This window comes from Cloeon dipterum, chromosome 2 (genome assembly GCF_949628265.1).
Source record: "Cloeon dipterum chromosome 2, ieCloDipt1.1, whole genome shotgun sequence".
In the NCBI taxonomy this organism is placed as follows: Eukaryota; Metazoa; Arthropoda; class Insecta; order Ephemeroptera; family Baetidae; genus Cloeon; species Cloeon dipterum.
Genome location: NC_088787.1, coordinates 27,091,343 through 27,115,429, shown reverse-complemented (window position 1 = coordinate 27,115,429; position 24,087 = coordinate 27,091,343). Strand labels below are relative to the sequence as shown.

The 24,087-nt window shown below is 41.3% G+C and overlaps 3 protein-coding genes across 3 annotated transcripts; 2 read left to right on the top strand and 1 right to left on the bottom strand.

Annotated features, from left to right (window-relative positions):
• Positions 1-3,455: 3,455 nt before the first annotated feature.
• On the top strand, positions 3,456-5,884 carry Las (lipoyl synthase, mitochondrial). The gene is made up of 8 exons (XM_065477327.1): positions 3,456-3,603; positions 3,670-3,743; positions 3,803-3,993; positions 4,228-4,505; positions 4,863-4,920; positions 4,980-5,254; positions 5,528-5,598; positions 5,655-5,884. Exons 2-8 carry the CDS (start codon positions 3,696-3,698, stop codon positions 5,826-5,828), a joined length of 1,095 nt encoding a protein of 364 aa, XP_065333399.1. The 5' UTR covers positions 3,456-3,603; positions 3,670-3,695; the 3' UTR covers positions 5,829-5,884.
• bys (Bystin) lies at positions 5,826-8,495 on the bottom strand. Its single transcript, XM_065477323.1, has 7 exons — positions 8,192-8,495; positions 7,949-8,125; positions 7,726-7,867; positions 7,523-7,672; positions 7,239-7,465; positions 6,974-7,182; positions 5,826-6,100 (listed from the first exon to the last, which is right to left on the bottom strand). The coding sequence occupies exons 1-7, from the start codon at positions 8,330-8,332 to the stop codon at positions 5,878-5,880; spliced, it is 1,269 nt and encodes a 422-aa protein (XP_065333395.1). The 5' UTR covers positions 8,333-8,495; the 3' UTR covers positions 5,826-5,877.
• A 2,311-nt stretch (positions 8,496-10,806) lies between these two features.
• LOC135935080 (Krueppel-like factor 13) lies at positions 10,807-23,883 on the top strand. The gene is made up of 3 exons (XM_065477147.1): positions 10,807-11,219; positions 20,758-20,908; positions 22,315-23,883. Exons 1-3 carry the CDS (start codon positions 10,832-10,834, stop codon positions 22,451-22,453), a joined length of 678 nt encoding a protein of 225 aa, XP_065333219.1. The 5' UTR covers positions 10,807-10,831; the 3' UTR covers positions 22,454-23,883.
• Positions 23,884-24,087: the final 204 nt, after the last annotated feature.

Sequence of the window (24,087 nt, the reverse complement as noted above, 5' to 3'; positions counted from 1 at the left end):
GCGTGGTAAGCATCAATTTTATAACAGGTTGCATGCCAGGGTGGTCCATTACGCTATTTCAAGGCTAACTCAATTTACATGCTAAGTTTCTAGATTTTATACGTGTTTTATAGTTTGATGGTAAAATTTGTTTACATGCTTATTGCTCTAGTCCCAGGTGTGTATTAGCAATCAGTATACGGATAATATCTGCGATGAATTAGCTTGAAAACATTAAATTGAAAAGCGTATTTTTTCTAACAGTTGCTTTGATCGTAATTTTAGCTTTGCGGATAGACGATGCTGAAATTATACCTGATCTTGATTTAGAATAACCGACTCCGCGCTCAAGATTACTCCCCGTTATATTTTATTTGTTGGATTATTATGTCATGCCAGAATTATTTGAATCTAGCCTTGAAAAAAGTTAATCTCCCCCCTCTATAATAATATATAAATGTCTCTCATCGTAGGATCATTAGTATTTTGCTCAGAAAAATTTCGCATGGATTATGGAATGATTTACATCCCTGTATTTTTATGGCTTCAAGAGAGTCAAATTTATCCCTAGCTGTAACCAACTCAATCATTTTTATTTGTATATTAAAAAGAAATAATTTGCATTCGTGCAACTGAATTTGATCCTGTTCTGAAAATAAAACGAACTAAGCGAAAAATATGGGAAAGCATTTTACAAACCGTTTATTTTTTTTTCTGAGTAGTGACAGTGACACAAAATCTAGATTCTGTAAAATTAATTTCATTTTTTCCCAACTTATAAGAAACTGCCATTTATTTGTTGCTCTTGTTGAGGAAAAGGGATAGAATTTTTAAGGAGTTTTTTCACTTTCGGTGCTCCTTAGTGCTTGATTTATGCGAACAGCGTCCGATCAAAGGTAGCGTTTTCAGCTTGATTTACTCCCCAGTGCATTTAATTAAGCCTATTTATCTCGAAAGGCTAAGGAGTGTCCTTCTCACCTCAAAATCAAGCCATAAACACGTAGACGCGCCGTTTCGAGAGGTGTTGCAGTGGTTAAAGCGCGGCGGGGCGCGTCATTTTCCTCGGTTTATTGCATTCCACGACAGGCCAGACGTCGTTTTCAGAAATACGCGTTCTCCACTTGACCTGAAGTCCATTTTTAGGCAACCGCGCGTGCCATATTTCCACGAATAATTTTTCGCACGCTGTTCGTTAAATGTTGATACGCACAGGGGTGCTCTGCTTCTGGTGCGTGCTCCAAATAAAAAGCGTGTCTGGTCGCAGCTCTGTTTACACACACAGAGTGAAAATATCCTGACTCTTTTTCACTGCCTGTATGTATACAGCACGCATATATCAAAATATGCAAGCATCAAAACTTGGAATGTGAAATGTGCTTCGCTTCCTGTGCTAGCGTTTCTGCTTTTCCTTTCGAGCCTGAGGGACGCCTCTCGCACTCACAAGTCAGCCAACAATATTACTACCAGACGTTGAATTCGAAAAAAATGAATTACAAAAAAACCAGGGAATTTTAAAATTGATATTAAAATGTCCTTGTTCATGCTATTTGCAATTAATTGAATCTTAAACCGCATCTTGCCCCATAAATTTGGAAACTGGCTTGCAATCCCAATCAGCGTGTTTCAGGTGGCACAGAAAAAAGCGAGTAGCGAATGCTTCTTATGCTAATTTGCTCACGAGGATGGCCCCTCGACCCTTTTGGATCGCAGCGTTTCTCAGGGCCTGTGTGCAGCAGCCTTCTACAAATAAAATTCGCCCCCGACGTGTCCAGCAATACATCAGGCCACACGCGAGCCCATTGTTGCATTCCTCGCGCCACTTTTTCTGTCGCCGCTTTGTCCCATTGTAGAGCTACAACCATTTATCATACACTGATCATACACTCTAAATCATTTCCTGGGTTTCTGGTCTTCTCAGCAAGAAAATGTGTTTGGTCTTGTGAATAATGGCTCTATCACCGATTGAACACGAGGAAAATCAGAACTCCTTCTTGCAGTTTTTTTTTAATCGGCTCTTTATAATTTTTGCTTTAGCTCTCATTTCGTATGGGAGAAAATATAAAATTAAATCAAGTTTATTTAAGTGCGGAGTGTTGATGATTTTGGGGGTTAGTGTACTTCTAAAGAGTTACAGCACGTGAGATGTTAATGACTTTCACAACGCTCTAATTCTTAAGTCATTCTGATTTTTAATTTAAATTTCTGAGCTATAAAAATCGCTTCATTTTTTAACAAATATAACTTTTCAGAAAGATTAAAACGTAGAGGAATCAATGAGCATGTTCTATTAATTTCTTAAATACACCACGACGGATTGTAACATTTCTTTTTGTACAAGGAAGCTTGAGATAGCGAGAAGACAAGTTTTTCACAATTGAGCAAATGGTATAATATACGTTCTAATTTGTTCTTGACTATAATATATATTTATACTTACATTTAAAAGAGAAGTTTAAATGATAATAATTATTTACACAAATAAGAAAATGTTAAACGTGGAAAATGTACGATCTTTGCAAGTTGACTTCAGCCAATTATTACATAACATTACAGGAAAGTGTGCTATAAAATTATTGATCAATCAGACTTTTTCATATCCATATCGTTGATAAATTTATTTAAGGTGTTAGGCAGAGAATACTTAACTATTAAATCATTTATGAAATAATCATTCAGTACAAATTCAAAAATCAATCTAGATCTCATTCGCTGATCCAATAACAAAAATATATCAAACAACATTGTTTACAGTTGAAATTACAAGCAGCTCTCTCGGTGCGTATTTTGAGCTTTTATTTTTCCATAATTATCTACAAAAATGACCTGCTTTGATATAAAGGAAAAAGTGCATCTAATTTCAACCGATAAATTATAAAAAAAACCTCGAGTGCATCGCATCTGCCTCCATACTCTCCATAGGCATATTATAACATGTCGAGAATAATAATAATCTCAACTTCAACCAACTAGGCTATCTCTCATTCATCATCAAAAATTTGTTCCTATAGAGGCTATAGAGCAAAAATTTCAAATCATTTCACATTTTACCAAAAAGTCGTATTTTTTGACACCACCATAATTTTTCCCAACTCTCGTATTCCAAAAATATTTTTGTCTGATACTGATATCATAAAAAATTATTATTATCATATAATAATTATTATATTGGGAGCAAATAAAATCCGATAAAATCATTATGTGTTGAAACTATTTTCATATCACGGCTGCAAAATTCTAATCAAGATTGGATGAAACGTGGAGATAACTTGATTTCATAAGCATAACAATAACTTACAAATAATAATATGTTAAAATACTCTATTCGCAATATTACAGTCCTCTCTCGCACCCTTTTACTAAACATCCGCAAGCTGGTTTCGTTTCGTGTTAATCGTGTTTCGTGCCTGTATTTTAGTGCCATCTAGAAGTTATCCGATGAGTTAAGAGGAGAAGCAAAATCGATGTTTTCATCGCAAAAGTATCGATGTTAAAATAAATCGATAGAATTGTCTATTTGAGGGTTGAGTTGTTAAAAGTTGTAAACATCATCAGCATGGAAGGATCGCGCAATTAAAATTAAATTTCATTTAAAATAGAACAAGGGGACTTGCTGACAACTTGAAGGTGAGCTTCAACAATTTGGAATGATCTCCAAATGAAAGGACACACTGTCATTGTATATTTCCCCAGGTATTTGGTTTAAATTTGAGGTCAAAATGCTGTCGAGAGGAGCCCGTGTTCAACCTTTGATCCTGCTGCCGATTGTAAGGTCTCCATTTGAACCCGTATATTTATGCTAACCATCAGCTCCAATCATCTATAGAGATACAGCAGCACCAGCAACAACGGCGTAAAGGGACTGCCAGAGGAAGTGAGGAAAAAGCTGACGCAAGGTCCAGGATTGGGAGATTTTATTGAATATGGGGGCAAACTGAAGAGAGAAAAAGGCGAATATGAAAGACTGTCACTTCCACCGTGGCTCAAACGGAGTATACCTCAAGGGGAAAATTTTAGGTTACTTTTCTTTTAAATTTCATCATTCACGCACATACTGTTTAACTTAATTAATTAAATATCTCTTCTTGCTCATCAAGTCCGAGTTCATAATAATTGGCATATTATGCACTGTCAATTATATAAGTTATCTTTAGTAGTCAAAGATTTTCCTGAATCCTAATTTTATTTCATGGATATGAGACGAGATGAGCCTTTTTAATCATTAGTTAAAACATAATCTAATTTTTGTAGCAAGTTGAAGTCGCAGCTGCGCACCAAAAAGCTGCACACAGTTTGCGAGGAAGCGCGTTGTCCCAACATTGGAGAGTGCTGGGGCGGTGGAGAAGGACACACTGCAACAGCCACCATCATGGTGCTCGGGGACACTTGTACCAGAGGTTGCAGGTTTTGCTCTATAAAGACGTCAAAGGCGCCACCTCCTCCCGACCCTGAAGAGCCATACAACACTGCGCAAGCCATCAAGGATTGGGGCGTTGGTTACATAGTCATCACCTCAGTGGACAGGGATGGTATGGAAGTTTATTTTTTGAAAATTTCTTTTAAAAAATGGTTGAAGAATAAAATGCTTTACAAAAAAAATGTCCTACTAGCAATGAAATTTTCGAAATAGTCACAATTCATATTCATTGTTGCAAATATTTTTTACAAACATATTTTTTCCTATGAGGGCTAGATGATGAAAAAATATTGAAAGCTAGTTACAAAAGTAAAGTTTTAATTGAACAGTGTGGGAACTTCTGAAATCCTTCTCGCAAATAAAATTTCCTAATTAAGTTTCTGGAAATTTTCGTTTCTTTATATATTTTGAGGGAATAAATTGTCTGAGAATTAGTTGAACAGGGAACTAAATTAAATATTTTCCTCAGATTTGCCAGATGGCGGGTCCAACCACTTTGCCCAAACAGTAATGGAGATTAAGAAAGCGTGAGTCGATTGGCTTGCTTATTATGGTCATGTTAAATTTGGATTAATTTCAAAAACAGGAATCCAAGCATATTAGTTGAATGCTTATGCCCGGACTTTGCTGGGGACAAAACGGCTGTGGACACTGTAATAAAAAGTGGTTTGGATGTTTTCGCCCACAACATTGAAACTGTGGAGGAACTGACCCCACACGTGAGGGACCACAGAGCAAAGTACAGACAAAGCTTGGGAGTCCTACGACACGCCAAAGATACCTTGCCAGATCTGGTCACCAAATCTTCGATAATGCTAGGACTTGGCGAGACCGATGACCAAGTCATGCAAACTATGTTAGGTAAAATGTCAACTGATCTCATAATAAATATAAGAGAATCAGTAGGAGAGTTCATTTAGACCGTTTTTGTAAATCTTACTAAAATGTACTGTATCCATTTCAGTATTTTAAGGCAGTCCTTGTAATTTTATTAATACTTTGACTAATTGAACAAGCATCCTCTACCATAGCACCAGTTTTAATCCCGAAACAACTTGTAGAAAAACTTAGATTCCATAGCAACTATTTGAAGGTTCTAAGGAATTCACCCTGATATTGATATTTTATTTCCAGATCTAAAAGAGGCAGGAGTGGATTGTGTCACTCTTGGCCAATACATGCAACCGACTAAGCGACATTTAAAGGTAATTCTTTCCCATTTAATTTATGAGTCAACTGAATCCTATATTTTTATCTCCAGGTTGTGGAGTATGTAACGGTGCCAGCTTTTGAAAAATGGGCGCGAGTTGGTGATGAATTAGGGTTTAAGTACACGGCCAGCGGGCCTCTAGTGAGGAGCAGCTACAGAGCGGGAGAGTTCTTCCTGGCCGGCATAGTGAAAGCACAGAAAAAGAAGAGCTCACAGCAGTCATAATCGGGAATTTTGTTTCTTGAACAATTTTATTAGAATAAACATTTTGTTGTTACTGATCCATTGGCTCTGACTCGCTCGCTCTCAAGTCCTTGCATTGCGCACTCTGCAACTCTCTGCGCACTTCGGCGCTGATACTATGGTGGTTCTGACTTCGGAGCAGATCCAGCAACGCATCCCTCTGTTCCGAGCTGATGTCATTCTTGTATCTCTGGACAAAGGTCAAGAATGACTGGTGCCACAAGACAGGGAGTTGCCTTTCATCTTTGCCAACCCTAGAAAACGGAGTTACAAAGTGGATTTTAAAATATAGGTCTCTAAAAATAAGATGAAAAATCTAACTACAGCTGAACATTTGATAAGACAATTAAGTATGGTTCATACGATTTTAGACAGTTATTTAACCACACTGTCCAACTTAGCAAAAGAAGCCGCGCAATATGCGCAGAATTCAGTAATCAAACCAATCAATTATATCCTTGCATTAGATCAACTTTAATTTTTTGGTGTATAAATACTAAATTAGTTCCGTTTTCTGGACCAAAATCGATGTTCACAGTTGTGTAACCATGACAATATATTATGTAACATTTGATTGTGCTAATATCAAAGATCCAAAATAACATATATTAAATTTTATTTTTAATATTCTAGACCCATTGGATGGATGCTAACACTTTTCCTTAATTAAAAACACAAAACTAAAATAAAAAATATTTCAAAAAACCAAATGGTGATGGTGAGTGCAATCAACCATTTATTAAAAAAGGTTTGCTAGAAGAGCTTAAATCGGCCATTCAAAACTTTGAATATATACAAAGGTCTCAGCCAGCCACGCCAGCTGCCAGAGAAAAAGGGTCAATAATAAAAAAGTGCAGGAGAAAAGATGTATTTCGGCCCTTCAAGCCGTTAAGCACTAAAAAACTTCACGCTTAAATTATTGTCAGCCGTGCCAGCTGCTGCTGGGCAAAAACATTCAGCTAAGCCAGTCCCACCAACTGCGGCATTATATCCTGTGGCTGAAACCTCTTAAATATAGCCTATTTTTCTGGAGTATTTCAAACAAAAAATAAAGTCACGTGATACAAAGCAGTGAAAACTGAATAGTGCATGGGTTTTGCGAAGCAGAAGTTTTCTAAATAACTTGCCTCAAGAAGTGAAATACGAGGGCATCAGTCACTCGATACGGAAGGGCGTATTTCTTATCAAGCAAGATCCTGATGAAAACAGAGGTGGCTCCTGTGTACTCCAATTCAGCTATCTTCAAGATTGCCGCGCAAGAATGGAGGATAGGGATCGAATTCCTGGCAAGCACTGACCCGATGATGATTGCTTCGCGAAGAGTGCAGTCCCGACTCTGCAAGGGCAAAAAAGTTGATACGACTGGATCGATTTGCTGGATCGAGTTAGTACCTCGCACAGAGGAATGAGTATTCCTCTCATGAATGCAGCTGGCTTGAACAGTGCCTTTCTCAAGGCCTGATATAGATGGAAATTGAGTCTCTTGTACTCAGCAATGTCGTCGCGAACACGAGGAAGCAAGACCACATTGTAGAATCGCTGGGTCATCTTTTCTGTTAGGTTCGAAGCAAAGATTCTTGTTCCTTGGTAAACAGCAGCAGCGCTCCAATTTTCTGTTTCTGAACATAAGAATTCGGTTTGTTTCATGTTAAAATTTGAGTGATAGGGGGGTTCACCTGTGATGAGCAACATCTGCTCCCAGTTTCTAAGTCTGGGAATGATTTTGAATGCTTTTGGCAGTTTGCCGCTTCTATATTTAACAAGCAATTTGCCCACACCCTGGTACAGTTCTTTAACTTCCGGTTGAATATCTTGAACCTGGCAACCTAAATTTTTTGTTATATTTATAAGATTATTTACGACAAAAATATAAATTTACCTCCATTCACCGACTGCACAGCTTCAAAGTCAGATTGCTTCGAACGGATTGCTGCCATAACAATATCTGCCAAGCAAGTTTGCTCCTTGCGATCCTTGTTCAAAAACATGTCCACAGTCCTCTCTTCATCTTCGTCCAATTCCTGCAAATGTGAAACAATTGCGTATGTAAATAACATATAATAATTATCTCAGTCCAGGGAAAATTGGTTTGTTTGGCTTACAATTTTATTACAATAGTCATCGCCTTGCATTTCGTCCTCAAACTCATCATCAAAATCTTCTAGTGTCCCCAGACTTGCGTCTGAGGGTCCAGGGTTATCTTGTTCAACGCCCTCTTCATCTCTCTTTTGATGGCCAGCCAAGCGTAGAATCTTTTTGGAAAGGGACGAATCAACGAACTAAAAGTGCAACAAAAAATTAATTCCAAATGATGTATGTAACAAATTAAAGGACATTGAGACAACCTCGTCATCTTCATCTTGTCGGGATCGTTTAGCCTTAACTCTTGCTGAAGGTTTGGCAAATTTGTCGTCTTCTAATTGAGTTTCTAAGTCCGATCTTCGGACCTCTCCTTTCGAAACTTTCAGTTTCTTCGATTTTCCCATGATTTGAAACTATCCTCACACTCGTGGCACAATTTCTAAATATGAATGTTTATCCAACACTCATCTAACAGACGTTACAGACGCAATGACAAAAATCACACGAGACACACGATGTAAAGAAGAAACCAGAAACAACCACATGGAGCAGATCAGTTCCAAACAGTAGATGGGCGTTGGCGAAATATATTTAAGAGGCGTGGCTTTGTAGTTGAATTAATTTAGCGGGAGTTTATTGTAAAATTGCTAATAAGTAATAAGCAATATCTGAAAGAATCTTTTGGCATTTTCCGCAGTTTTATGCTTTAATGATCCTTAACTGACACTGAAAATATTTCTGTGCAGAAAAAATTGGTTAAATTTCTAGCCAAAAACTTTATTACTTTTGTTTTAAAACTTTAAAAGATTGTGCAAAATATATTTTTCTCTTTATTCTACTCCAATTTATAATTAAATATTTATGTGCCCCTGTGAAAACTGTTTTGCTACTTAGCTTAGAAAGATATGAGATAGGGTCGCGAGGAATAAAACGTCACCAACATTTTTTCTGTGCAAATTTAAAGCCAAAATAATCGCAAATCGCAATCCATAAAACAGTATGACATGACATGTGTACTTAATTTAAGATTTTAATCACATCACGAGCTCATAGATGGCAGTTACGTCAGCTAATTTGTGAGTTTGTGGGTTTGGGTTACAGAAATGCATCAGCTGCTATCTGCATCAAGTATCTGTTAAAAACCGGTTTACCACCTTTTTGCGAGAAAAATAGTTGACTCTTTTTTATTAAAATAAAAATTAAAATAAAAATATAATCGGGATGCCACTCTTGATATAAGAAATTCATTCTTTTCTCTGAGTCGATCAAAACACGCTATGAATTATCAATGTAAAACCTAATCGCAATGTTTTTTATTAAAAAATATTTTTACTCTCGGTATTTCCAGAGCGCGATTGCGACTAATCGAATATATCGGTTTCTTGAAAGGAAAAAAATAAAACATTATTTGTGTAGAAAAAATGCAACTTCATTTTGAAAACATCAACGAATTGAATGCATTTTTATCATAATTTTCGTGTCATTAAATGGCTGAATTTGACTGATGTTCAAGCTTATTTGGATCAGAAGACTGATTTGTGAGAACGATAACTGGGAAAGGGGGCGTTTTCCTGAACGCATTGTTGTTGAACTTTTTGGGAAACCGGTTGATAGAGCGTGTTGTCTGGTGAATTCGTCCAATAAACACGTGTACGAGCTTATCTCGGTTTTACAAAGTGCGCAATTTAATGACCTTAATTGCAAAAGTTATTTTGACAAACGATTTTTATCACAAGCTTTCACCAAGTTTTTTATAGGTCAATGACAATTGATAAAACGGAAAAAGAATGTGTTTAAATAAAATGAATAAAATCACAAGTGCCATGAAAAATACGCAAAATAAAAAAACATTGCCGCACAGAGGATCAAATTGAATGTAGCTTCCTCGGTGTACAGCGAGCTGTTTTTTATTCCAAATTTTTACAGGAAGGTCCTGACAATGAGTTTCTATACATAGTTTCGGCTATTGGTTGTAGCCATGAAATGAAAAAATACACAGGACACATCGAGAAAGCTGCATATTTTATATCTTTCTGACAAAAATGAAAATCTCGCGTGCTTCTATGCCTTACATCTTACATCTAAAGAAATAAAATGAACATATTTGAAACGGAATGCAAAAAAGCAAGAAGTATTATTTAGGTTTTAGAGTGTTTACTTTCAACTCTTTCGTGAAGCATTAAACTTGACCGTTGTCAGTTTGTTTTATCAAAATATCTATTTCAAATTTGGTGACAATATTAAATAAAAATAAATTGCATGAAATCCATAATCGGCATAAACTCGATTTTAACGATTTCTCAGCTGAATCTATTAATGGGATCGACTAATAAAATTGCAAAGTTAAATGACTTTGATATGAATAAATATAAAATTATACGTTTGGGAGGTAACTTATTTAGTTTCCTTTTTATTCTTTGAAACATTATTTAAAATTAAAATAGTGTGCGATCGCATCTGCTTGGACATGTGCATTTTAGAAAAAGCAGAACAAGTTGTTGCCGGGCGAGTGCAGTTTTCAATTGCCAACAGCAAAAGGGGAGATTGCAAAAAGGGCAAAAAGAAAGCGAGAAGACCGCGTTCCAGCATTTTTGTGGAAAACCGGTTATATCGGTCCGTCGCCTTAGACAACCGGCTCGAGGGGGGGCGTAGACGCGACGCAACGAAAAAGCAATTTATTCGATTACACCCACCACGAACCTGTTTCCAAGAATGCACGACAATCGGTAGTTTTGGTTGTTCTTGCTTTCAATACGTGAGGATGGTTGCGGTGAAACCGGTTGTTGGCGCTGCAGTCGACTGATTGAATAACTGGATCGAGTCGAGGGGGGCGTGCATCGCGAAGAGCGTTGACAACAGAACTGCAGATCGGACGTCGAGTTTAGTCTGGCGTCGGCATCGGCATGGACAGCGAGTGCCAGGAAGTAAGCTTCGCGGCCCAGTGCCTGCTGGAGATGTCCCACGGCCGCGATGCCGCTTACTACGCGCCGCTGGATAAGAGATGCTGCGTCCGTGTGGACCAAGACCCCCTGTTCATGGTGGCCCGCATTCTCACTGACCTGAGCAGGATCAAGCAGGAGATGCCTGAGGAAGAGCAGCTCATGGACGGTCCCGCCGCCGTCGAAGAGGTGGTGGTCGTTACTCTGCCACCCAAGCGGGCCCCCCGGAGGTCCTCAGCCGGGCCCTCGGCTGGCACGCCGTACAAGAAGAGCCACCGCTGCAACTACCCCGAATGCACCAAGACGTACGGAAAAAGCTCGCACCTCAAAGCACATCTCAGAACGCACACAGGTAAGCCATCCTGAGGGACTTAGACTAACTGGGGATTAGGCCCCAGGGCCAGGGCTGCAGGGCAAGGAAAGGAGCCCGTCTTAGCTTTTACAAAACATTATTGAAAACGTTTGTGGTCTGGGGTCAGCGGGTACCAGAAGACAGAGAGCAGCAGAGCGGGCTTTATTTCAGGGGGCGTGGCTGCGCGTACTTTGAGTCCGTTGAAGCCAAAAGTTTTTGTTGCGTCCTGGACGTTTTCCAAATCACTGGGAATTTTGTTTTAACCGAATGCATGCGCAAATTGCCTGGTTGTTTCTAATCCGATGAGCCGAAATTAAATCAAGTTGCGAAACACGGTGATTTGAAACAGAAGGATTTCACCTTTTGCACAACCCTCTGCAACTCAGCTTGTGCCTTCTATTAATTGAACAAAGATCAGTCGTCAGATCCGATCCAACCTTTTCTCTGCTGTTAATTTCGTTGTTTCAAAGAAATTTTACGGACGCATTGGACGGCGCATATATTTCGGGGGGCGTGGCAATCGCCCGCTCGTTGCTCATGGAGGCAAAAACTCAACCGGAACTGCTGAATAGCACTCAATGTGTTGGGCGGGAGAACTTATCTTGTTCACAATAATTGAAACGTAGATTGAAAAAATATTTGTTCACGCTGAAATATCTTTGCACCATACATTATTTTTCCACCAGAATGGACACGTTTGACAAAATAATAGGGTCGTACGGTTCCCTTTGCGCAAAAGATTTATGTAACTACGCGTCTAGTAAAAGATGTAGAAATAAATATTTTATGTTTGTTAAGGGATGGACAGGTCAGTATTTTCAAAGGCCCCAAACACAATAGCATGAACACAATAGCTTAAACTCTTGCTTCATACGCTCTATACCTGTAAGGGCTGAAAAGACCCCACGCGGTGGTGAGGGTGTAGAACCAAATACATTCTAGAGAATTCACAATGACGAAAACAGGTTCCTATTATGATATTCTTTTACGTAATAGTCTGAAAGGGGATTTTACTGGATTTAGATTTTGTGGAAAGGGATTTTTCTGATCATACTGATTGGGAAAAGATAGCCATTGATGCGAAAAAAACATCTTGAATTATATATTTTCGTGAGGGCTAATTGTAAGTAAGGAGTGCGATCTATCGCAACGAATTTCGCTAAAGGGAGCAACGCCCATGAAATTATCGCAATCGAATAAATTGAGGTGCGTTGTCGCATGGCAAACAAATAAATACATAAAAAGCAGCAGTGACATTAAAAAGCGGCGTCGAGCAGAAAATGTATTCTGGTGCATTGGCCAAGCGAGCAGAAGGAGAGCGAGCGAGCCACGCCCACCCCGAGCCAACGGCCTCTGGCCTAGAGCGAGAGGCGAGCGAGGTGCCTTGCCACCCGGGGGCCTTCGCGTGGACCATTTTCCTGCCAAAAACAGCAGAAATTACCGCCCGACTCAGTGCCACTGCGAACGTCACGACTCAAGTTCGCAAGATCAGGCCCGAGGCTTACAGTCGATTGTAAAATAATACAGATCTGTGTCGGTTTGATCTGTTTAATTAAATATAAATGTGAGAACCGGTGGGAACTTAATTTACATGACGCTCGGCTGGGCTGAAATCAAATCGTTTTATGTGTTTTAATTTGTGGAAATGATCCCTCATTGGCGCACTGCAACAACTGTTGCGTATTTTTTTTTTAAATTATGTTTTTATAAGTTGTTTGATCAAAATTAAAATGAGTGAACTGTATGTTAATTTGATATCACTCGGTGTAGTGCTCATATTTTATTTTTGAAATTTTTAAAATTTGTCAAAATTAATACTCAACCTATTTTTTTTTCGATAAAATTTTTAATCTCATTGGATGCCATTATTTATTTTACAAATTATGAACTGCATTACAATGCTGTAAACGCTGCAGCCACTGACACGCCAGACTAATTGGCCGAGTGCAAGCGGCAGCGAGCACTCCAATGAAAATGTAACTGTGCGCACGGTATCGAACGCGCGGAGACTCATTTCCTGGCCGCCTCGCTGGCCAATGCACTTGTCGTCCTTCGCCAAGAAAGCGGCCGTTTCCCGGCCTTGGGTGTTGCGCTTTCTGTTTTGGGCGGTTCGGATGGGGTCATTTTATATTGAGCGGGAACTCGTTGTTTTTACGTTTGCCGCGCGATAAAGAGCAGCTCGCACCATGGTGAGTGGCAGCGTGCAGCTGCTCGGCCGCTTTGAAACTACTGCGCAGCAAGCGACTCGTAACTGAGCAAGTGTGTGCGCGCGATCTTATTTATTTGTGTTTCATTTGCATCGCATTTGCCTCGTCCGACGTAAATACAGTCGCGTCGAGTGCAAAAAGGTAGCAGCAGTACGCAGACCATCGACCTAGATCCTGCGCCGCGTCCGCGACCTTCACGCGGGCAGAGCAGGACACTATTTTCTTTTGGGATAAGTGTCCAAATATTGGTCGGCCGACCGGCCGAGCCCAGAGATGCACTCAGCCGTGATGCGCAATGAAGGGCGCAGGAAGATCAAGTTTACTTTGCTTTATTATTGTGAGCGCCGAGTCAGGGCCATGATGTGTCACATTCGTGGCCAGCATAGTGAATTCCGCGCAAACGGCTAAAACTTAACTACTTGTTGTGCAATCTGAAGGACGAAATCATCAAATGATTTTTCTTGATTAGCATTATTAAACCAAATTAATATCTTAAAATATTGTCAAAATTAAAAATGTTTTCCAATATTTTTTACGCTCGCAGTTTTTTCGTCTATTCTGAAATCTCCCAGCAGACATGATTAAAAAGGCCCACCCCGGCCCCGGGGACCGACAAAGACGTCTGCGGCCTTGATGCACGCACATGCACATGGGGCATATGGTGGCCCGTGGAGGCCATTCCACGTGGCTCGCCGATTATCTCGGCGGCCACGTTGTCTATACCAGTCAGGGACCCCCATTCACGTTTTTTTCATCAAACGCACGCACGTGCCTATTATTGGCTTGGAAATGACATTGGCCCTTTTTATATTTAGCTTTGCAGAGGACACACAAAATCGAAACACACACATCTGCCGTTTAATTTCTGACGCTCGCACTCGTAACCCTTGCTCGGCCAAGGGGCTTTAAATGTTGTAATTTATACCAGTGAGTTTGAAAGATAGATAGCGTGTCCTTTGACGAAATTAAAAAATTTGTTCATTTTATCGGCTCGTTTGCCTGGTGATAAAACTTGTAAACATAAAGCTGATTTTTCCCGGTCGCTGACGACTTTGCTTAACGACACCGATCTGTATCACTATCTGCTGCCATCAATAGAATGCATAATGCCTAAACTAAGTGAGTGATCTCCATCGATTTTGCAATTAGCCTGGTGCTCAAGTGAGGTCAGTCTCCATATAAAACTGCACCGGTGTGCAGCTGTCAGCAAAGGAAAGACGAGGAACTTAGGAAGGCTTGCACATCATGCTTCTTTAATACGTTATAATTTTGCTATTGAGGAAACTCGGCGTAATAAATGGTTTATCAGCCACGCCTCCTCCGTTTGATAAAAAGCGAGGTAGAGAGACGTACAAGGGCGCTCAGCTGTGCGTGGCGATCGCAGTTTGGTTCGCAAGCCAGCGAGCAGACTGTTTACCAACATGAACTTGGGCGAAAAATAAAGCACAAATCTTTTGCGTCGGGTGAGTGTGTTGGTTGAGGTCGCTCGCCGCTCGGCCAACTCGCTCGAACCACACGAAGTCGCTTGAGAGGCCTCCGCTTTTAGTCGTTTTTTAACTGCTGTGCTTTTCAATGTCACCTTTCACGCCCTTAGTGTAACAGAATTAATGTGCACCTCGGATGGAATGAACGGCCGCGTGACATAAGATTGGTGCCGGCTTGATCGCCGCCGCTTTCGCAAGTGGTGCACTTGTTTTCTTTGTGCCAAACTTTTGCGACCCTCTCTTTGCGTTTGTAGAGCACGGATTTCACCATTTGCTACTTGAAAGTGATTTTCTATTCGTTGACAGTCGCAAATTTTTCAGAAATAGTCAATTGGTTACTTGACTTGTCGTTGTCTCTTTCTTAATTGCTCGTGAAATCTGAATTTTGAGGCGCTGAAAAGTGCTGATACCTTTGCGCGGTGGCCGGAACGAAGCCTCTTTCCAGCATTGCACATTCGCCTATTTTTAACCCAGCGAGTCTCTCGAGAGGGGCCTTATAATTACCGTCAGAAAGGACGAATCGAGATTTCGCGAACGTTTGCATGACTTGCAATATTTCACGCACGTGGTATGTTTGCGTGTATGGAAGATTTTCAATTCATAAACACTCGGCATGTAGCAGGAAGCGAACGATGAGCAAGGTGAATGATGTCAGCAGCCGAAATTCTCTTCAAAACATTTTTTCAACGAGTAGGATTTATGCTGTGAGCGAGCGGGGCCACTAAAACGGGCGTGTCCGCTAAGTGTTCATTGGAAAAATTGACTGGTCGATCGGTGGCTGCCAAGTTTGAGGTTGCTCGACTGCTTTATGTGCCCAAAACATGTGTATCGATAAGCACTTTGTACTTTTATGTAACGATACATAGCTAGCTGTGTGTTGATTGAATCGCAAAAAAAATATGAAAGGTGCCTCATTTTGTTATGTATAGCCTAGCGGTGCGAGTGTCATTGATTGATTGCGTGGCCGGCAAATAATGAGCCGTCACTCGTCGTAATTGCTTATGGAGATTAATTCAAATCGTAATGTAGCGAAATAACAATTGTTGCGTCTATTTCTGCGCGCACCGTCGAGTTTTTACGCATCGCCACCTTGTGTAAGTGCCCCACTTCAGACGTACATTTGCTCTCTGGATGCGTGCATCTGCGCAAGAGCTGATAAATGCAATTAATCGTTCCCACGCATTGGAAACGTGAAAAACGAGCAATTGTTATTTTTATTCTGTTATAGCATGATTTAATTTAAAAATTACAATGCGATTAAATCTATGGTTTTGCTGCCTCAACAAAACAAAAAAACTTTCGTTATTTCAAGATTGTTCCAGTTTCCCATAGTGGAAAAGAGAAGTATGCTCGCAAGTGGAAAATAAATTAAGCACAGTCCTGCATATGAAGTACTTTTGTTTGACATGCGCTGATTTATTCACTTTTAAGTGCACTCGCAAGCAAAGGCGGATGAGGTAAATCACGTGTTCCTTTGAACCGCCGGAGTTAAATTTGTGTCATTGGAGGCGGGCGGGCGAGCATTGATTTAATGCGGCCCGATTGCACACTCGAGGTGCACCAGCCGGCTGGGAACTCGAAATCCGGCTAATTTTACACCGGTCGTGCTGTTCGACTGAGGGTGCAGTGCGCTCACCTTTGGCATAATCGCGCCGGCCACGCCCACCTGGCCATGAAATCCGTGAAAGAGGTGCAGCAGCCGGAAGCCCGACTTTTCGAGCTGCTATTTTCGCCAGACGATGTGCAAACTCATTTGGAATCTTTTCGAGAAAAAAAGCGAGCAACCGAGCAAAAATTTCGGCTCGCAGCCAAAGGTGGCGAAACGCGAGTGCACGCCGCGCGGTCAAGGATGCCGCTTGACGAAACACTTGCGTGGACAACCTTGGACATTCCCAGGGCTGCCGAACGCGGTTTGCGCGCTTTTCAGATGGCCTCTGATTAGCGCGCCATGCTATGTGATGTTTGTCCGGGCGTACAATTCTCAGTTAAATTCGAATTCCAAGAAGAGTTTTATTTATATGTACCCTTATTAACGTTAGTTAACTCTTCACTAAAAAAATTAATATTTAATGTAACATGATAAAAAAAATCTAACTCTTTTTGAGTACACATAAACATGCTTTCGCTTTTTCTCAATGTTTTTCCTAGTACTAGTGATATCTTTCTTGAGGTGTTTGCATTTTGTTCCTAGTACCATTATTTGTAACTAAAAAGAATCTGCCGCGATAATAGCCGTCGTAATTTCGTTGTTTTCGCGTGACTTAGAACGCTATCTGTCTTTCAACCCGGTGGCAGGCGGTTGGATGATAAGCAGGACAATAATAATAATTATTGTTGTATGGTCGCAACTTTACTACAAATAGGCGCGCGATCGATGCCGCGAGGAGAGGCCAGATATGAGTTTAGAACTGTGTGTGATATATCGACGCTGGATGCAAATTTGACTCTACGGCATGCACGGAAAAGCAGTTGGAGAAAAATGGGGACTGAAAACGTGAGCCTAGTTTGAATGTAAACAGCGTTGTTATTATGAAGGCTTCCTAGACAAATTCCAAAAACCCGAAGAAATAAATCGTGGGCATTTGAGTGATTTAGTTCCTTCTTCCTTCTCAACCGCAATAGGTTGTTACTTATACAAACTATTCAAATTTACTCACAAGCAATTTATATTCTGGTGAAATATTCATAGTGAAATATATTTATCCATGATCTCGCTGGAGAGCTGGAATAGGTTATTGACAGTCCGTTTCTAAATGTTTTCAAAGCCCTTTAGTAACTTAGCTGATTTTTGATAGCAATAAATATGCCCCCGGTTTGCTTGACGAATCACGTATATCTTAACTTTGCAACCATCATTATAACGGCTTCAGTTTAGCAATCAATGGTGATTTTTTGCGAAACTTAATCGTGCGAAGACGATCTAATCTGCACGGTGAAGGAGACGAATGAGCAAACAAGAAACAAGATCCTTTGGCGGCAGATTCCACGTGCAAATTGCCGTCTCGCGCTGATTTTGCTCTCTCCGCTCATTAAAACAACGCGTATCATTGTTCGCTGCGAGAAGAAACCCACGCACGCACATTTGTCGGGACACAATACACCTTCGCAGCCGGTGTCACATTTTGCATTGAATGAAATCGCGAATGGCGAATTAGTCGGCCGTGAAAATGTTCGCTTGCAAGGCATTTAAAATCTTTAATATCACCTTGTTGATGATGGTACCAATTTGCTTTATTCGTGCAAACTAAATGAACTCGAGGTAATTGCCCCTGAAATCACACAACGTGCAAATAATTCGACCCTAGCCATAAAAAACCACAAATTTAGGCTCAATTGAAATGATTGCTCATAGGAAATGATTGTTTTCGGAATATTGTGACATCCGTGGTCAGTGCTGACGTCCGTACATTCACTGGTTCTCACTCCGCCGACAATGCGAGCGCGAGCACAGTGACGTGGGCGCGGCCCTCGCGGAGCACGTGGCGCCAAAACCAAGGCCCTCGCTCGCATAAGCTGCTCGCCCGCGGCGCCGACCAGGGCCCTCACTCGCAACAAGGGCAACCTCCTCTCAGCAAAGGAGAATATGAAATGCTCGCCCGACCCGGCTTTAGGTGCTGGAATGTTTCCCACGCGCGATGAAAACAAACGTAGAGCGCAATAATCACGGAGAGAGTGAGGTGTTAAACGTGTGCGATGGTGTCAATGATGCTGCCTTGCCTTTGGCCGACTTGGGGCTCCGATTGAAAGTCAGAAAGGGGCTGAATGCTGGCCTTGCTTCTGTATTTTATAGTATAAAAAGCGGTTTGGCCAAGTCTTTTTGTTTCTCACGAAAATATAAACAAAACATTTCCATATTTTGTCACGAAATGATCAAAACACCATTCAAACGGTCGCTCCGAGCATTGTAATCTTGATTGCCATCAGTGAACATTTTGGAGACGGTTAAATCAAAATAACGATGCTCATTCTTGATTCCCTGATGCAATCTTGTTAAAACAGGCGAGTCGATGCGCCTTAAAAAATACTTCAAAAATTGATCGCGCTCCACGTCCCGTTGATTCCAAAAACCGTCAAAAGCAAAATTAATAATTTTACAAAATGATTGAACGGTCGGAGCCGTTTGCACGTCCCTCTCTGATCAATGCGGGCGCTGCTAATTAAAAGGCCTGGTGCAGCGGGTGTGCGCGTCCGGGACCACCGTGGGCCCTCGGCCGAGCGCGACTATCGATCGGGGGCGTGGCCGGGGTGCGCGGGGGCGGGTGGGGGTGCTGGCGGAGCAGCTGTTTTTGTGCTCGCTCACGTTGCAGTCGACCTTGGCGCGGCAGACGCAAACACGGCGTGGAGGGGCCTGTGACGGGCCTTGTCTTCCCTCGAGGCCACCGGCACACCTGCCGACCGGCCGACCAAACTACACCCAGAACTGCTGCTGCCTCCGACGGACACACCGGCCTTTTGTCTGCGCTCCTCGGACAAATCCAGTTTCGCTTTGTTCAGCAGGGAAACACGCTCACCTGAAATGCTTGAATATGCTGGCCGGCTTGGCATTCATTTGAATGGGAACGGAGCATTGATCGAAAAACGTGACCATGGACAAGTTATCAATCACCCATATGGATTTATAAGAATCATGAAAGGATTTTTAATCAAGAACCAAGGCTTTTAATATCTGATAGCTAGAAATCAATATTTTGAACCGAGTTTATTTTTTTATTAAATTATTACAATCTAACCTTGAAATGAGTGATGTTTCAAATCATTTTGGGACAAGTCAATTTAGAGTTTATTAATCAATGTAGAACCGCCTATTTTAAATCGTCATTGAACGCTTTTCAATTAAATGTGTTTCTTTACAATTTCAAGCCATTCATTGGTTTTTGCGGAATCAGTTCAGCTGCATTAAGATGACTCAAACGCTCAATTTCAAGGAACATTTAATACGCAGCCTGGTACTTTTAAAGACACCGCTGCCGTCTTTACGCGGATTCGATTTCGCAACCATCGGCTGGCCGCTTGATTGTCATTGGGAACGAGTTCGCATCTCTCTTATTATTTTTGTGCCGTGCGCGGCAGTGCGTTTTGTTTTGTCTTTTTGACGCAGAGGAATTTCCTGTTGCGGCCGGCAAAAGGGGCTCTCTCTCTCTCTCTCTCTTTCTTATTTCTTGCCAGCTTCAAACAACAAAAGCGGCCGTGTGTATGTGCGTTGGCTGGCCGCATTGTGCTGGACTAAACGCCGTGCGAATGTATATCAATCGACTTGAATGTATACGCGCAGAATAAATTTGCTGAAAAATAATTGCCTTGTTCCCGTCAAGGTCTATCACAACAAAATAATGATTTGCCGCGCGTTCATTGTCAGGCACAATAAAAAGCAGTTAAATTTCCTCTCGGCTGGTCGAAGCTGCACAATTATTTGGAATTTATATGCTCAAATCGTGCATGCCCACAGACGATCCCACAATCTCCGGATTCGCATTCATACGTTTAATTCTGAACAGCAACATTTTATCATCGTCCCAGACACTTGACGCGCCCATTTGTACATCGTGATCTGCGCGAATTATCTGTCATATGTATGAAAATGGATCCGGCCCAAAAAAAATGATTGAAGGCGTTCGCATTGAAAGAGAGATTGCCTTTTCGCATCTCAGAGGCTGGAAATTATAGTTATTAAAATATCGGATCGCTTTCTATAAATTCTAAAAATGAGCCGTGATTTTAAGTGACTTATTGGTGCTGTTTCCTCAGCTACCTACACTTCATAGACGTTAGACGTGTTATTCTCTAAAAAAACATGAATATTTGATTTGTCATTTAAAATTTAATCAAATCGGTTTCGTCTGCTTCCAGGAGAACGTCCTTTCCCTTGCTCTTGGCCGAGCTGCGGCAAGAAATTTGCGAGGTCGGACGAATTGGCGCGACACACGAGGACCCACACTGGTGAGAAGAACTTTGAGTGCCCAGTCTGCAGCAAGAAGTTCATGAGGAGCGACCACTTGAGGTGATTATTACCGCCGATATTGTTGACCATTGTTGAGCCGCCCACGCGGTCTTTGCGGCCCTGCGACGGCGGCGCTCAGGGCCACGCCCCCTCTCGCTGCTCACTTGGACTTCCTTGAACTCGAGAGTGCGCCTCTCTAATTGCCTCCCTCTCTGCCGCGTTACCCGAGGAAAGAACGAAAGAAATAAAATCTGTACCCTGCAGTCGTTGACTCGCGGAATCGTACGGCGCTTTTTGCTTCACGTCGTCCTCGCTCGTTTTAATTAGAATTATTTCGCATAGTCTTTTTCTCACTAATACGCCAGCTAGCAGCGAGGGGCTCTCCGCTTTTTGCGACTCTGCTTTTCTGATTATACGTCTCGAAATCATACTTATCGCGCGTGTTCTTTTCTCCTTTTAAGATAATTTTCTCTATGTACACTTTATTCTAGAAACGTCTTCCCTGTGGAAGAATTGGATAAAACAGATCAATTCTACTTTGAGATTTGCCTTTAACTTAAGTTATTCTGTGTCTTAAGGCATACTCAAATTTTCTAGTCTTACCGCAAGGCCATTTTATGGATGCTCCGCATTGCCAATCCATTTATAACCTTTATTACTCCCTAAAAGTGATGCTTATCTTGGATAGATCAATTAGTACGGCACGTGCTTGAACTCTAGTTGCCAATACTGTGCATAAAAAACAAAACGTTCTATTGTTCAAGATTTGAACTTGACATAAAAGCAGACTTTCTCCATCCCCTACCGCCGGTTGTGCTCGAAATTTCGACACAATCGCTGTGAATTGTGTGGCAGAGAGATGCGACCTTGTTGCTTTTGATTCTGCGCTGCGGTTGCTGCCGCTCTGCTACATAATTATTATTGGAATTATTACGCTTGCATGTTTCGCTGTGTGCGCTCACTGGGTCCGGCTCTGCTGGAAATTGCAGCCTTTAAACGCGATAAGTGTCTGTGTAATTGCTAAATCAAAATGATAATTGACCTCGCGGTAATAGTATACGCACTGCGAAATCTGCTTCGCGGCGCAATTTCAATTTCATTACCATTCATCACGAGTTCTTTGACAGATTCCGCGTAATAATTTGTCCTATCAGCAGAAGTTTCAAAAGCTGGCACTTTAAAGCAATGAATAATTAATGCGCCTTAATTTACTATACAATACACACATTTTTAAATCCGACCGAAAGCCAGTGCAAAAAATGCTCTTTTTGGTATTATTGCTCATTATTATGAAATCCAATTGGAAATGTCGAGGTCAAGTTTTCTGGTTTAGTCTTAGCTCAACTTCAAAGCTTTAGAATAAAAAGATCGCCTGAATTCGTTCATTTATGGCTACTGCAATTAAGCATCCAAAAAATTCTTCAATGCTGTGACTTTATTTCGAATTCCTGCTCTTCTTGTTTCAGCAAACACGCTCGTAGACATCCCAACTTTGACCCATCGGTGCTTCGACAGCGCCGGCCTGCGGGAAAGCCAGCCGGGTCCATCAATTCTTCAGACGGAACTCCTTCCGACGTGCTGTCAGACTCGATCCCTTCGCCGTGAGCACAAGATGGCGCTGCTGCCCACCTGTAGATCTCACCGTTCCTCATTTACTTCTGTGATTCGTCACGCCACCTCCCCAGACCACCATGAAAGTAAAAAATATAGACACTCTGGTTTTACCGCCAAAATCCTTTTACAACTGATGAGACCGACAGCCAAAATACAACCAATTGACGCAAGGATTATCGCTACCTTTCTAAGAGATCGATCAAACCGTCTTGTGTGCCTTCGCGGCCGCCATCTTGTTTTATAATTCAAACTCAGGGTCACAAACGACCGTTGCGCGACGGTGGCGCCACTCGTGGGACGGCGCGAACGAACGTGATTTGCCAGTCAAGCATTAATTAGTCTCCAAACCCTGCCTCCGGAACGTCCGACACCGCATCAAATATTGTCGCTGCTGGTGCGGCCGCATGTCCGGCTTTTAATTGTAATAATTCGCCATTTTGATTAGGGATTAAAGTAAGCGATACGGTTTTATGTTACAAGCACTCCACCAATGAGAATGCAGATCCGTTCTCAGCTTCCCGTAATTAACAATGTCAACGGTGGGTTTCCTGCTTTTTATCCATCGAGGCTGAAAAATCGAGCATTGCCGTTTCAGCACCGCATTTTTTGATTCTGAAAACTCGCTTTAAATTTCTTTTTCCATTGTTAGTATTCGACATTTCCAAGTATATGATTTGTAGCGCAGGAAATCCACTCATTTTGGGATCCCTTAAGGATGGTTTCTTTTTAAAACGCTACTACGAAGGTGTCCTGAAGAGGCCGACCATTGTTAAACTTATACACTACAAACGATGATTTTTAATATTAATGAAACTCTGTAACGATTAGTCAAAAGTGTAAGGTCTTATGTAGAAAGTGGCGCCACTTCGCGACCGGAAATGCTCAAATCAACCAGCGACACAACAGCATCAGTGGTTACCAGTACAAACAGTCTCTCTTTGAACACACTCTGTCTACAGCACCCTCTCTCGGTCTTACTACGTGTCACAACATATCTTGTTTGCGCGCATCAAACGCGTTTTATGTATCTGTACATAATATTGATTATGCGTTTTCCTCGCTAGAACTTGTCGGTTTTTACTCTCATTGAGCCTCGTCTTATAGTAGAATGTGACAGATGAATCATTAAAAAAAAATAATTCATACAATGATTTATTACTTTTAATTTTCTAATACCTTGATTTGTATAAAGACACGACTACTGTTCATTGAAAGCAACCTTAGTTGATATGCTCACTTGCATGTCTCTCAGCTATGTTCTACGTACTTATTTAAGCTGCCTGTAAATACTGATTGAACAGTGTAAGTAGATTTAGTCGAACAAGTATTTTTGAATAACATATGATGTGTAACAAATACATAAACAATAATGATATTTTAAGAATAATAAAGGGTTTCACCAGGAAGAACGTAAACTTAAACATGTCACTCTTTTATTTTCTACTCCAATTTCCGACCTATAAAAAGAAAGTTCCAGAATCAGCCCCTGTAAAGCCTGCCAGGTATGGGTGTAGTAAATTTGGTGTTACGCCGGAACCGCCTCTCGATCGGGGCGTCGGCGAACATGGTTTTCTGCCAGTGGTGGCAGTGGCAAAAAGTGATTTTCCCCCTTGGACCCTCAGGAG